We start from the raw sequence: 15,826 nt of genomic DNA, 5'->3' as shown, positions 1-15,826 counted from the left end.
TGGTTTACTTAAGAATTTCTCACCATTGTTAATTTGATTCTCTTTATTATTTATTTTTCAACATTTTCTTTTGGAAAAATTAAATTTGGTTCTCTTTCTTTTAAATCACATATTTGTATTATTTATATCAAAATAATTGCAGCATTGCTTTATCCATATTGACTATATCACCCTAGAATTCTAGCTCTGATACAAATAATGATGACAAAGAAGATAATATAATAGGATAGATATAAATATGTCCTCTTAAGAGCATTTCGGCTCAAGCAATTTTTTTTTTTTTTTTTTTTATCATCTATTTTAGTATAAGAACCTATTTTATTTATTTATTTTATATAACCACTTTTTTATTTCAAAATACCAACATCAAATTACCTATTTTAAAAATTATTTCAATAGATTCTCAAAAAAAATTATTTCAATAAAAATTAATTATTTCATTATTTTTTATTATTTCCATCATGAATAACTACCTCTTTTAAAACACTCACTTCACTCACACACACTAATCAAAAAAGTAACAACTAAGAACGTAATAAAATAATCCTTCTAAAACACTCATGTCTCTCAAAATTTTGTTTGTCATTTTTTGGTGGAATTTTGTTTTCTTGCATCTTTACTTTAGGTTGATAAATTTTTGCATTATTTGGAACTCTACTTTAGGTTAATGTGATTAAATTATGTTTTTAAGTTGTTATATTTTTTATTCTCTTTGATTTCATAAATGTTATACTATTGCATTTTAAAGATAGTATATAAGAATATAATATTTTTTTATTATATAATATAACATGACTTAGATAATTTGGTATTTATTACTTTTTTTCTTCTCATATTATTTTATATAAATTTCTTATTATTCTCTCTTGAAAAAAGTGGTTACTCTCTCTCTCTCTCTCTCTCTCTCTCTCTCTCTCTCTCTCTCTCTCTCTCTCTCTCTCTCTCTCTCTCTCTCTCATGATGAATCACCGTGATTTTTAAAACTCTATTTTGGGTTCTTTTGCTTTGGTGTTAATTTTTTTGTCCCCATTACAAGTAGCATCTCTTTCTCTAATAGTTTTGGTTTGATTTTCATTTGAGTTAATACGTGATTATTTTGGAAGTAAGAATTTGAGTTTATATCATAACACAATCTTGGCTATGTTAATTACAGATCAGCATTCGGTCCACTTCTTCTATTTGGTCTAGTTCGGTCTAGTTCAGTTTACTTCGGTCCAATTTGGCCTACTTCGGTCCACTTGAGTTCAATTAGGTCAATTCGTTCTACTTTAGTCAATTCAGTCTAATTCGGTCCATTTGTTTACTTTGGTCTATTTCGGTCCATTCGGTCTACTTTGATCAATTCTGCCCTGTTCAGTCCACTTTGGTCGATTCTATCCAATTTGGTACATTAGGTCCAATTCGGTCCACTTTGGTCTATTTACTTCAATTTGGTCCATTCACTTCACTTAGATCTATTTGGTCCATTTGGTCTATTTCAGATCACTTCGGTCCAATTCGGTGTACCTACTTAAGAATGAGAAAAAACAAGTTTGAGTTGAGAGTATTATCAATTAGTTGAGTAATATCAATTGTAATTATATGATAAGTTTTGGTTATCATAATAATCTCCTTAAGAGAGTGAGAAATTTGAATAATAACTTTGAAATTTAAAAATGTTAATTGCATCAAAAGAAACTAGGAAAACATAATGCATAATAAAAATAATTAGAAGAATATGGACAATTTCAAAAAATAATAATATCAATCAAAATGATAAAATTATATATTTGTAAAAATAGAGTGATGGAAATTACTTTTTGAAATTGTTTAATTTTTAAAGAGAACAAGTTATCTATAATAAAATTTAGAGAATAAATTATACATATTTAGTATGATAACCAAAACTTAATATATAATTAGAGAGTAAAATTTTGATTATCATAATAATCTCTTTTAAGATAATGAAGAATTTGAATAATTTATTTAAATAAAAATTATACACACACACACACACACACACACATATATATATATATATATAGATATATTGTTTGAAGGTATAATAAACCACATGCAGTCTATATAATAATACTAAAAGCTGAAGCGTAACATTTAATGTTACTACGCTCACGTTAAGCCACATCAGTAACCATGTCATTTCCATCATTCTTTCTAAATTTGTCTTACAATTTTAAAATACTAATAAAATTAAAATAATTTCCAGCCCATCTCCACTATAAAGCTCACTTCTTATAAATCTAATTCCACTAGCCCACTTCTTGTAAATTTAATTCCACCGTAAAACCCAAACCCAAGCCTTTTCAACTGAAAACCCTTTAAAAATCACGGTTACAATTTTCTGTATTTCCTTCCCTTTTGTTTCACGGTTTAAAATTCTAGTCTCCCCATGTTTAGTTCCTTCGCCTTCTCCACCTTTTGTTTCTCACGCAAATTTAGGTCCTTCCCCTTCCCCACCTTCTAACGGTAGCCTCTCTGTCTTCCTTCCTCCTCTCCTCATAGTATATAAATACTAACAAAAGCTGGATGATTTAGTTGAGGTATCTCTAAATCCCAGTTTGTTTTGTGCTCTATTCTTTTGCTTGATGTTTTTTATTCCCTTTTTACATTTATTTTACTGCCTCTTTCATGCTATGGTGTGGATAGTTTTTAATCAGAGCTCTACCTCTTTATGGTCTATTCATCTTAAGTTTTTGGAATGGGTCTTATCTTGTGTGATTCCAATGACTTTAGTGCGACTCAGATTAATTCGTGTAGTGTGTGCAAAATAAGGCAATGTTATATAAATCAATATTGTTGCAACTTAAGAAATTTTCCCAATTCCCTTGGTGATAGTGGAATGAGAAATCTATGTATGTAATACAATGCCAAATATTTGTGTCAACATAGATTGATACCCAAGGTAATTCGATTAGAGTTTTCAATATTGTAGCAGCTTTTCTTTGTGATAGTGGGATGAGAAATTTGTGTATGTATTACAATGCCAAATATCTGTATCAAATTTTATGTGTCAGCGTAGATTGATACCCAAGGTAATTGGATTAGAGTTTTGACTTTGTTGTTTGTCTCCACTTGTATCAAATGTTCTGTGTCAGTGTAGACTATTGGTACCCACGATAATTGGATTAGAGTTTTGACGTTGTTGTTTGTCTCCACTTCTATCAAATGTTCTATGTTAGCGTAGATTGGTACCAGTGGTAATTGGATTAGAGTTTTGACTTTGTTATTTGTCTCCACTTCTATCAAATGTTCAATCAGCCCTATGTAGCTATATTTCTCCAACAAAGTTCCCTCAAAAGGTGCCTTGAGCAGTAACACTAGAGAAGGACTTTGCACAATTCTGTTGCTACGCTCATGGCATTTTTGTTTCATACTTTTCAGGCCAACAATATTGATTTCATTCAAAAGGAAGGTGTTAATTGCAATTATAGTAGTTGGAAAATCAACTGTGGAGCAATAAGTAATTTAATGAATTTTTGACCCAAACTCGCATGACTGATAAAAAATTCAGACTATTTAATTCTACCATATATTCTGGAAAAAGAAAATATACAAACCAACTAAACAGTACAAAAGTCTATTTTTCCCTCCAACAAACCACTATACTAAGACTATGAACTACTTAGTTTGCATTCCTTTTCTTCAAACAAAAGAACAATTATCAAACTCCTTCATAAATATTTCATTTTGGAATTTTCCCGTGCATCGCACGAATTAGCAACTAGTTCATTTTAAAAGTAATGATTTAACAAAAACAAACAGTTTTAATGCACAACCATACATTAACAGCAAACTTGTTGGACATAAGCATCTTAGATGTGTAGGTAGATATTCGAAAAATCATTGTTGCTTGAATCTCAAAAGTCAAATATCTCCTAATCATATTTCAAGTTAATAGTTTTGCTAATAATGAAATTGATGCCTCGCTCATAGCCCTTTAGCACCTCAAACTCACATCCTTTCTCATAATTTTGACCACAATGGTTTTTAAGTGACGTTTGTGGAATGTTGCTTTGCAGTTACTTGACTAGGCTTACCTATCATAACATGTCCAACACTCCAAAGACACAGAGTTAATTGAAATGTTAGCAAACTCCTGCATTTTTCATGTCACCCTATAATAGTCTATGTATATATGTAGGTGCGACTCAATTGGAGTTGCATACAATGCACATGTAAAAGGAGATTGTAACTCATCTTTGACACATCTCTTTGATTATAAACTCTTGGAACTCATGGTTGACACCTTTGCCATCCAATATCAATTTGGACATATAGATTTATACATTGAAATGTAAACTCTATAAACATCTTTAAAAGATTATTTTAGTTTTAATTTTGAACTCGTTTTTCTGAAAGAGAAGTCTAGAACTCATCTTTTGGAAAAACGATTTTTGAACTTGACCTTTGCAAAGACGATTTCAGAATACTCGCCTTTTGGAAAGACGATTTCAACATAGACTTGTTGTCTAGCATTGTCAGGTATGTTATGTGTTGTGTATACCTGAATTTGTCCCTTCAAGAGAGAATTATGAAAAGGCTCCCAAAATATTCAAAGTGATCCTACTTTGAAAATTAATTATTAAAAAAAAGTACTATTAACCAAAATCCCCTTATTCATCTTGTCTTGAATATTAAAAAAGGAGGAATCAACGTTGCCCATAGAAGTCCTTAAACAACAAATATGGAAGTCAACATATAATGGGGGAAGCGACATCCCCAACACTTCTACCTTAAAAAATAAAGTAATAGGAAGGGGAAATCAAGCTGGAATGCACATGGCTAAAAATCATAAAGTAGCAACTATTTATACATGATGTGTGTTTTGCTCATCTAAATTCTAGGCAATATCCATTGACTGACAAGAATGGCAGAAACTCCCATTAAACAACAGACTCACCAACTGTTTATACGCAATTCTTAAGTGAATCTCCAGCACCTTGGAAGAAGACGTAAGAGAGTGCAAAGTCAGCCATAAATATACCAACAAGTGAGATAACCACAGCTGAAGTAGTAGACTCCCCAACACCTTTAGCACCTCCCAAAGTAGTAACCCCCCATGCACAGCTCACAACAGATATTATTGCACCAAACACTTGCGACTTTATCATTGCACTAATTATGTCCCAAGCTTTAAGCGCTCTCTGGGCAGAATCCAAGATAATGTTAATGCTAATCCCATAAACACTATCAGCCAAGAGCGCACTAGATGCCAACCCCACTGTGAAACACATAAGAGTCAAAAATGGCAGCGCAATACAGGAGGCAATTACCCTAGGAGTCACAAGATAATCAACAGGGTCTGCCCCAAGGACTCTTAATGTGTCAGTTTGCTCAGAAACCTGCATTGTTCCTAACTCTGCTGCAAATGCACTTCCAATTCGCCCTGCAACAACTATTGATGTAACCACGGGGCTCAGTTCCCTTGAGAAGGCCAGTGCTAATACCCCACCAATAGATCTGTTTAATCCCAATCTGGTGAATTCCCTAACAAATTGGATGGTGAAAGCCATCCCAACAAAAGCTGAAGTTAGAAGACAGACACCCACTGATCTTGGCCCAACTCTCTCCAGCTGTTGGATAGTATTCCTCCAGTGGACTTTTCCCTTTATTGTCCTGATAATAACCTGCCCTGCCAGTATAGGAACTGTCAATCCCCTCCACAGATACCTAGGTGGTGACCATTTGCTAAATAAAGTCTCTGGTTCCAGATTAGGTGCGTGGTTGGTATTTGTATCTTCTTCTAACACATGGGCAGATGGGTAACCATCACCTTCGTTGGGAATAGCACACAATCTAGTTGGTGGCACAGGCATTAGAAATTTATAAGTCGAAGGTCTTACTGCAAAGCGATGTTGATAAGAGTATTGCATTTTTGTCTGCCTATCTCGATTTATAGTGTTTCTTCTGCAAATTGTTTAAAACTTAAATAAGAAGTTGATAGACATCAAGCACAAAGCATGTGCATGCATGCAAGAGAGAGAGAGAGAGAGAGAGAGAAACCTGTTAGAGAAGTACAAGGATGAATGAAGATGTGAAACAGTCTGCATAGTTTCCAGCTGTTGATAATCTGATTTCAGGCGTTTGTATGGTAGAGAGAGAGAGCCAGACAGGTGACAAAGATTCTGTAATCTGTGTCACAATACCTCAAAAAATTACGGAACCCAATATCATTGGGTGGAATGGGCTCTTCTAAAAATACTGTAGCCAAACAGCTGTGAGACCAAGCAATAGTTGTCTCAATTGAGGGTGAAACCTGAATCTACCAACAAAATTATAAGAAATGGGATGTGACATGAACAGAGTAAACAGATAATTATGAACATCATCTTCAAAATGGAAGAAACTATCAATAAAATAAAAAATTCAGTAAGCTATAAGTGGTCCAATCAACAGAGATCAGGTTAAGAAGTGTAATAAGTCAGTATCAGGTTTGGGGAATCCCATTACACTATATGAAGGTAAGAAGACATCCTGAGATTCTCTTATTATCTTGGAATTTGCTCTGTAAAATGTTTACAAATAATTTCAGCACGTATAGCCCATACATAGAAGAACATTAATAATTTAATAATGGAATAGACACAATCTTAATCTTAGCTTCACTCAAACAAAACAATAAAACAATCAGATATAGCCATCTTAGGTTTGAGGGAAAGGAGAAAAAAAAAAAAAAAAATCCTTGAGAAGATGAAGTTGGATGGGGTGTGATAAGTCCTAAGTTGAAATTATACCAACAATTTAAAAAATAAAAAAAGTGAAAGAAATTACAATGCAAGAATAATGCTATTTTTGCGAAGGCAAAAAGCCTCCCAATGAAAAAACCTACTATAACTCATCAACTCTATATAAGAGGCAACTTGAGTTCTTTTGTATCTATTATTATTTTTATAGATACAATGGTATTTCAAACCTATGGTGTCCGCTCTTTTTCGACAACAAAAGACTTTTTCAATGGAAACTTAATTTTCATAACTTCATCTATTATGCACCGGAATGTGTCTCCCAAAAAAAAAAAAAAAACCCCACTTATGCTTCATTAAAATGCTCTAGGCATGACCTACTAGGAGAATTTATCATTTATCCAAGACTTGCCAACCAGTGTTATATCAATGCCATCGAAAACACCCACTGTTACTAGATGCAAAACAGGGCATTCACACTGGGTGTTAAAGTGACTTACAATTTTTCAATTCTTGTTTAAAATAGATTTTCCAAGTTTATCAAACAAAACATTTCTAAACAGTTTTCTATATTTTCCATTTTATTTTTTTTGATAAGTGATATTTTCCATTTTATCAAATTGTATCAATAAAATTTTCAATATTTATACCATGATCAAACAATATTGATGAAAATAAGTGTATAACAGATACAAGTGTTGAGCCATTGAGATATTTATTAAATTATGTTACTAATTTAAAGGCAAATTGTAATGGTTTGATTGGAGACATGATTGCATCCTTTTCTAAGCATGAGTGATTTGGATGCATTATTGAAAGCTCTCCTGAAAGTTGATGCCTTGCTCACCTTTCTGTGAAGGTGTTGCACCTCTCAATCTGAGCTGGAGGGTTTGTAAAAGATACCTCTAAGATGAATGTTTGATGAAACTATGCATGATAAACAAATAAAAGATAAAAGAATTTAGCTGGATTGGCACAAACCCAGTTATGCCCCCTAACCATTTTCTAATTGTTTGGTGCCTACAAATCATCAAATTATTGGACTCAAAGAATTTATGACTCTAGTGTTTTTCCTAGAACTAAGCACGAACACTAATTTTTGTGCATCACTTAGTGCAAACCAGCTCAATTCTCTCATGACTCATCAATTAGAATAGCACAGTAAAATGCCATGATCTGCCCTTCCTAAAGTAGTTGTGAAAGGTTTGGGAGAGGGGGGGTTGAACATGCTTATAAAGTTTGAACACGATTTCACCAAAGTGCAAAGCCAAATCTCCAAGGGTCTTTTAAAATAATTCCCTTATTTTTACTGCCATGTTAATCTTCTTAATATCGATCCACTATTATGATAACTGTTTGAACCATTAGTTAGATACAATTTAACTATTAAGGCATGACATATCAGGTCCTACATGGACCATAACAAGCTCTATAGTCATACAATTCCCAAATTGGTCTAATATACTAAATCACAATTTTCCTCTATCCATTATCTCATCAAACAATTAGACATATTGCCAAATAAATGGTGGCCAAGGAGTCGTGCAGAACCGGTTATAATTTACTACAACCATGTTTCATACAAAATATCATCAAACATGTAATGCCGACAACATTTTTAAAACAATCTTATAGCTTCGAAGAAAAGAAAATTTGCAGGGAGAGGAGATTTGGAGGTCAAGCTGATCTGAGGCAAAAGAATTATGCCCAAAATAGAGAGTGGCAATTTGTAAGACCCCACGCAAGAGCCCAATCAAACAGAGTTCAATTCAGCAATAACTCCAACTGGGCCCTTGATGTTTCTTCATCTTCAAAAATCTAACTATTTCACTCAAACCACAATAGCCACATCAAACATAACGGGATGAAATTCCAAATATCTGATGAATGATTCCCAAACCAATTCCTCGACCCAAACAAGAGATCCAAGTTACTAATAATTCACAAACCTCAAAAGTATGTGCAATCCTCTCTCCACGGAAACCACGTCACACAAAGGAATTGCCTTCCAAATTTCATTGCTATAATGTTCACCAAAGTGTGCCCTCCAACATGTGCTTCCTCCCAAAAATTCTTCAAATAGTTCAATTGTCGCCTTTTGCATGACCCAGCAAATCCAAAACAAGCAAAATACAAGACCCCACATTTCTTTACCTATATCATTACGAAGATATAGGTGCCCTGTATCCATAATTATCTCCCAATGCAATTTACACATACAATTTCCATATACTTCTCCAATGGGTACTAACTATCACCATCCGACCACAACATAAAAGCCTTGTTATAGGCTTTATCTTGAAAGCACTTGGTAGAGTATGTATAGTGTTTGAAGAAAAGGAAAGCAATGATTTTTTTAGTTTCGAATCTAAGAAACGATGGGTTTCAAATCCAATGAAAGACTATTTCAGAGATGCTGCATTGGAAAATCACAACTGGGTCTGACCTTACTTAACATGGTTTCAGAAAAGCAATCTCTCTCTCTCACACAAACACAGTGCACCATCTAGTACTCCTTCAAATTTTAAAACAACAAATACACATATAGCATAAAATCCCAGCAAATAATCAGGAGCATAATCGATCGTGGAAATTATTTTTATTTAAAATTTGATAATAAATAAAAGAAATTCTTGTGACAGACAGAGATATATAGATAATAGCTATAGATGCAAAATAAAAATAAATGTAATTGTGGAAAGGATAGTTACAAAACCTTACCTAAAAAAAAAGTATAAGAACCATTTGGGAGTGAGGCTGCAGAGGGTGGCTTGGCTGTGATTGTGTTGTGTTGTGTTGTGTTGTGTAGTGTGTTCACTGCGTTTCCTGCTGGTGCCTGTAAAAAGGAGAGAGAGACTTATATAATAAAGAATATATATGGTGTAAATACTCTCCCAGATAAACTATACTAAACTGAAAAAAGAGTGCATACAAAATTTGATAAAGATGCGGTGTAAAAGGCCATATTTACACCATCCAATGTCAATATACCACATTAGATAAAGACAGAAATTGAACACAAAAGCTAAAGGCAAGGCACAGTTTTGAGCAAAACAGTAGAATTAGACCCCACTTGAGCAGCAAAAAAGAGCAAAAGCAGTAGCAAGAAAATGAAGACACCAAACCCAGTACAAATTTCACAAGAATCTATGAAGGAAAGGAGAATATCATATGAAGTCAAAAAGTAAGAGAAATACTCTCTATGGCAGATGCAGTTGTGAAAATTTTTGAACAAATGATTGATTATTATTTAACACCAACCCAGAAATTTATCTAACCCTGATGACAGTAGTGGGGGGCGGAGTCACCGGCGTCTTCTCTCCGGCGACTTCTTTCCAGTGATGGTGAGGCAACAGTGATGTTGCAGAGGGAGAGAGTTTGAGACAAAAAAGAGAGTAGAGGTGTGATAAATAAGGTTGGGTAACGTGGTTTTGTTTTTGCCCATTAGATTTATCATTTGACAGGTGTCTCAAATCTATTTAAAAATGGGAGGTGAGCCGGTCCCATTAGCAAAGTCATCCACTTTCTCCTACAAATTTTTATTTTTTATTTTTTATTTTTTACTTTTAATTTTAACTTTTTAACTTTTTTTTTTAATATATTTTATTTAATGGTAACAACTTCCAATTTCAGCCGTAAAAGAAGGTATAAAACTTGCCTTTTGCAACAAATTCATTCCAATTCAAGGTAACCACCAAGTGTTATATATATATATATATATAAAACAAAACAAAAACAAAAAATTTGATGTAATTTTTTAAGGTATATTTGGATAATATGTACGGGTCAATATCCATTATTGAATTTATTAGAGCGTTTGCAGCAGTGGAGCTATAATGCTATAATGCTAAAATTTAGCTCCACAAACACAAAAACTTGGCTGCAGCAGTGGAGCTAAATCTAAAAAATTTAGCTCCATTGCTACAGTGCACATCTATATATAGATGTGCACTGTTCATCAAAGCTAAAAAAAAATATTAATTTTTTATTTTATGTTCACATTACCTTTTTATTTTTTATTATTTCTGCATTTCATTCTCCGTGTCTCTCTCCTCACTGTCTCTCCATCTCTTCTTTCTTCCTCCACAGACCTTCTCTCCATCGCCGATCTCACAAGCCCAACCGCCACAAACCCTTCTCTCCATCGCCGATCTCACAAGCCCAGCCGCCGACCCTTTTCTCCATCGCCGATCTCACAAGCCCAACCGCCACAAACCTTCTCTCCATCGTCGATCTCACAAGCCCAGCCGCCACAGACCCTTCCGTTTCGCTTTGCACTCATTCCGTTTCGATCGAGAAGGACCAAGCCACGCCGTTGGCGGCGAAATCGGGCGGTCAGTATCAGTTAGGGCTCGATTCGTCAGTGAAGACCGTGAAACCATGCCCCTTGGCGCAGGTCTCGTCGGCCGGTACCGAAACGGACAGGGTATCGGGCATGGGTTTCAGTTTGGCTGTGTTGATTTTTCTGGGTTTTTGTTTTGTTCTTCTTCACTGGTTTTGATGGACACGACGTGTTGTGGTTGTTGTGGTTGTGCAGTGATTTTTATGGATTTGGCGGTGGTCGTGGCTGAACGTTGGTGGTTGAATGAAATATTATTTTATTGTAGTGTTTATATTATTTTATTGTGTTAAAAGCTAAAATAGATCCACTGCTGTAACATGTATGTAGGTAAAATAGATAAAGTGACTTTTTGTATAGCTAAATAGCTAAAATTTTACATCCACTGCTGTGGATGCTCTTAGTATTAAAAAAAACTCCCATAAGCCTTTTCTGTATTTTATATCAAAATTTCTTTAGTCATCTTCATTTATAGTACATAAAAATTTATTATATAGATTTAATATTTATAAAAAAAAAATGTATTAAATATGGCAGATGTTTTTAGTAAAATTTGTGTAATATATTTTTAGTGTTAGTTACCTTCTATAAGACATCATTGACATTTTTAAAAATATTATTAAACTTATTTGAATCACTTGGGCTAAATCAACCTAATACACCGTACATGCATCATCCTACTGTAGGGGCGAAGGTTAAATCAGAGAGGATTGGGCCTGGTTTGAGCTTTAAAAAGGCTCAATTGTGCGCTAATGAAAGAGAATTAGGATCAAAGTTCAAACCAAGCATTTCAAATCCAAAGTTAAAAAGATTTGGCCCATAGACATAGAAGACTTGTTCGAAAACGGACCAAGGAGAAGGGCAAGCTCAGAAGCATAGGCAGGCAATTGAAGATTATCAGACTACACCTAGGATACAATCTGGCAAAAGAATAATAATTTACTCAAGTGAAGGTTGGAGGAAATTTCCTAATAAAGCAACTATCTCCTCTACATTAAATATATTACACCAACCAGTTATGCCGTATTTATGACTGAATGACCCTCCAGAATAGTGCTCTGAGAGCTTGTTACCTTCACATCTTAGCCTCAAAAGGAGGTGAGTGGAAAGATGAGACAAGTATCTCACTTGAAGAATCATCCATCCTACAAGTGGACAGCTGAGATGGAAGCAACTAACCTATAAATAGGAAAAGATCCATTGTGTTAAGGATCTTAAAAAATAAGATTAAGCCTGGAGAGAGAGATTATTGTAAAAAACTTGGATATTATATTATGATTATCACTATGTATTAGCCTTCCTTGGACAAACTGAGGTGAGTTTATAAAAGAACTTTCTTCATATATCATATCTTACAGTATATAAGTCTTTTTACTTTAAAATTTCTTTTCACTATTTTGAAAGTAGTTTTTAAGCCCATTTCTATAAATGAGTTGTTTCAATTAAGGGCCCAACTCAAGAGAGTTATTCGGTTTCTACCCCATACGCCTACCATGATAAATCTGAGTAAAATTTAAATGTTGGTTTTTATTCTATTAACTTTATTACATATTTTATATATTATAAAAAATGCACCTAAGGTTGATATTTGGTCCAGGGCATTTAGTTTTTCTTTTATTCTCTTGTAAACTTTTTAGACTATTGAACTTTAGACCATAAATTTAAAACTTAATATATTATTTAACCTTGGATTAATTGCACTCCCCCCTTTAACTATGGGGTACTATTCAATCTCCCATAAACTTTTAAATCGGGCAATATCCCCCTAATGTATTGGTAATATGCGAAATACCCAATTGTTATTAACAATTTCTACTAGCTTCACAAATTTAAAGGATATATTCTATAAAAAAAAAAAAAAAAGATTATATTATATCTGTAAAAAAAAAATCATGAAAAATACTAGGTATACCCTTAATTGAAAAAATTAATAATTTTGTTCATACCTATGGTGAGTGATGTCAACATATTGTAAAAATGTTGTGAGACTTTGTTGTGTTCGAATAAAAACTCATTATGAATTTCCATAACGTTTATTTATTTATTTATTTTTTTAACTTTAAACATTGATTCTTTGGGTTTTAAATTTTAAGCATAATTTTTGGTTTTCTTTTTATGTCTTTGTATTTTCATTAAAAAATAATTTTCACTTTTATATAATATAATGTTGTCCTTTTTTTTTTTTTTTTTTTGAAAACTTTAGTTTGGTAGTTGAAAAAAAAATCACTAAATATGATATCAAGTGATATCAATTGATAAAATCTTTGATAGTTAAATAAAAGATTTGGAGTTCAATTTTTGTTTACACAAAAAATTGATATATATATATATATATATATAGAGAGAGAGAGAGAGAGAGAAGAAAATATAAAAATAGGTAGATGGTACGGATAATATAAAAAAATTCTTAAAAAGGGAATTGTTGAGGTTAGGTAGATTGGAAATAGGATTGAGTTAATTAGGAGAAGAGACAACTAAAATAGTGTAGAGGACACTTTTGCTTTTGCATTTTTTTCCTATGCCAAAGGCCCAAAAGCCTGACCCAACCCACGATTGACACTGGCCTACAATCTTCATTCTTCATTGAAAGGGCCACCTATGTCCAAAAGGAATCAAGCCCATAAATAAAAGAAAAAAAAATTCCCAAACGCAGCCATGGCCAAAGCCCATGAAGTTTATATTTAGAAAAAGAGGAAAATTGGCATGGCAAGTAGGGGTGGGCCTGAAATGCCTAAGTTTTGGTTTTGTCATGGAAATATCAGATTTAAAAAAATTAAAAATTAAAAAAAAAATTTTGTGGAGCCTCCCTATCATTTGTGGGATGACATGAATATGACGTCTCTATGTTGTACATAAATTTGGTTTGTAAACTATTAATATGTGAAAAATAATATAAAATTCCCATTTCTAAGGGGACAAAAACCTTAAATGAAACCCATGAAATAATAAATATCTGATATTTATTTTATTTCTTATTATGAAATATTGTTAACAATCTTATTATGAAATATTTCTTACCTTTCTTTTTTCTTTTCTTTTTTGGGGTAAATATATGAGTTGTAATTAATTATAGAATTTATGGAAGTGGTTTGGATATGTGGGGAGGGGGGTAGCACCATAGTTGGTGTGGACATCTGATCTTACACACACGTGGTCTTGCATCTCTATCAAAATCCAAATTGAAGTTCTGACACAGTGGCCCACTATAAAATAAGGAATACAGTAGTTAATAGCAGGGAGAGAGAGAGAGAGAATCGGCGGATTGAGATACTACTGCATCATACAATTACCCTTCAGTAATTCATAGCAAAGTCGGAGTTACATACATGGGTGGGCCCCCCATTTTGAACTTTTACTTAGAATTTATATAATTATTTAAAGGGAATATCGTACCGTGTTTGTTAAGGTTACACTAATATAGGTCTCATTTAATAAAAAAAATTGAATAAATAAAAGAAAAAGATATAAAATTGACCCCACAATTTATTTAAATATTTTTTTCTTTATAAAACTAGCTCCACAACTTAAAAACTGCAAAAATATGACATAAATATGCAATGAAACTGCATAAAAAGTATAGTAGACTATAATTAACGAGCACCTTACGATGCCAATTAACACAACCCTTATTTTAATATTTTCAAAATTTAGCCTACAAAAATAAGAGTTGCCCTCCATCCTCCAAATATTTGAGTTAGTCCAACAATTCTCTTAAAAAATAATTGGTTTAATAGTTATAAAGACATAATTTTATTTTTCTCAATTTAATTTAATTTATTTTTTGTAAAATGTGCTTTTATATTTGTTAAATATTTGATAAAATTTGGCACAAAACATGTTTAGATCTATCATTTTTCAACTTGCAATGTGGCGATTAACAAATCATTGATTCATTAAAAAAAAAAATCTTGTGACTAAAACTACACAAGAAATGTCTCTTTAGTTGTTACATAATGAGTTAGAACAAGATAGTTTCAAATATGTTTGGACTTTAGAGCCTAACTTATTCCTCCAAGTTTTGGATCATTCATGTTTTTGAAAATTTCATTAGTTTAATTGAAATATTTTTTACTTACTTTAGTATAAAATTTGATCATCTATATATATATATATATATAAAATCGAAACTTTTGCTGGCACCACAATTTTCCACGTCAGCACAATATTTAAAAAATAAAAAATAAATAAAAATTATAACTTCTCAAAACCCTAGCAACCTTACCCCTCTCTCAAGTTAAAAAATATAAAGTCACGGTTTCTGCAAACTCTCTCTCTCTCTCTCTCCAGACGTAGGAAGCCCTAAAGTATTCAAGATTTACAATGCACAGTATAGATTTTAGCTTATAAAGTTCAGCTTTTGTAAGGTTAGTGTTGTTTACATATAGATTAATACATAGTACTTTGTTCACCATTGAATACTCATATAATCAATTTCCAATTCAGTGTTCAAGAATTAAACCAAAATTCTAACTGTGCTATCATAAAATATTATTATTAGTATGAATTTTATGGAGTTGCGGTGTTCAAGAATTAAACCAAAATTATTTTAAATTATCTACAATATTTTGTCCTCTGAAAATTTTATCTCTTTGATTTTATTATATTGTGTTTCTTAAGTTATAGAGAGATTTTCTTTGGTTTCTGCAAACTCTCTCTCTTTCTCTCCAGATGTAGGAAGCCCAAAACGCACGGTATAGCATTCAAGATCTACAACTCACGGTATAGATTTTAGCTTATAAAGTTCAGCTTTTGTAAGGTTAGTTTGTTTATATATTTAGTCCTTACGTTTAGGTTTAGGTTTAGA

General features: G+C 32.7%; 1 protein-coding gene across 5 annotated transcripts; it reads right to left on the bottom strand.

Annotated features, from left to right (window-relative positions):
- Positions 1 to 4,598: 4,598 nt before the first annotated feature.
- LOC126726711 (protein TRIGALACTOSYLDIACYLGLYCEROL 1, chloroplastic) lies at positions 4,599 to 10,120 on the bottom strand. Of its 5 annotated transcripts, none has more exons than XM_050432051.1 (4): positions 9,962 to 10,120; positions 9,405 to 9,519; positions 6,004 to 6,262; positions 4,599 to 5,924 (listed from the first exon to the last, which is right to left on the bottom strand). In XM_050432051.1, exon 4 carries the CDS (start codon positions 5,871 to 5,873, stop codon positions 4,908 to 4,910), a length of 966 nt encoding a protein of 321 aa, XP_050288008.1. In that variant the 5' UTR covers positions 5,874 to 5,924; positions 6,004 to 6,262; positions 9,405 to 9,519; positions 9,962 to 10,120; the 3' UTR covers positions 4,599 to 4,907. The 5 variants fall into 5 exon arrangements, with proteins under 5 accessions (XP_050288008.1, XP_050288004.1, XP_050288005.1 ...); XM_050432047.1 differs by having other exon boundaries at positions 4,599 to 5,907; XM_050432048.1 differs by having other exon boundaries at positions 4,599 to 5,907; positions 6,004 to 6,256.
- Between the last annotated feature and the right edge of the window lie 5,706 nt (positions 10,121 to 15,826).

This window comes from Quercus robur, chromosome 5 (genome assembly GCF_932294415.1).
Source record: "Quercus robur chromosome 5, dhQueRobu3.1, whole genome shotgun sequence".
In the NCBI taxonomy this organism is placed as follows: domain Eukaryota; kingdom Viridiplantae; phylum Streptophyta; class Magnoliopsida; order Fagales; family Fagaceae; genus Quercus; species Quercus robur.
This window is presented reverse-complemented; position numbering and strand designations above follow the sequence as displayed.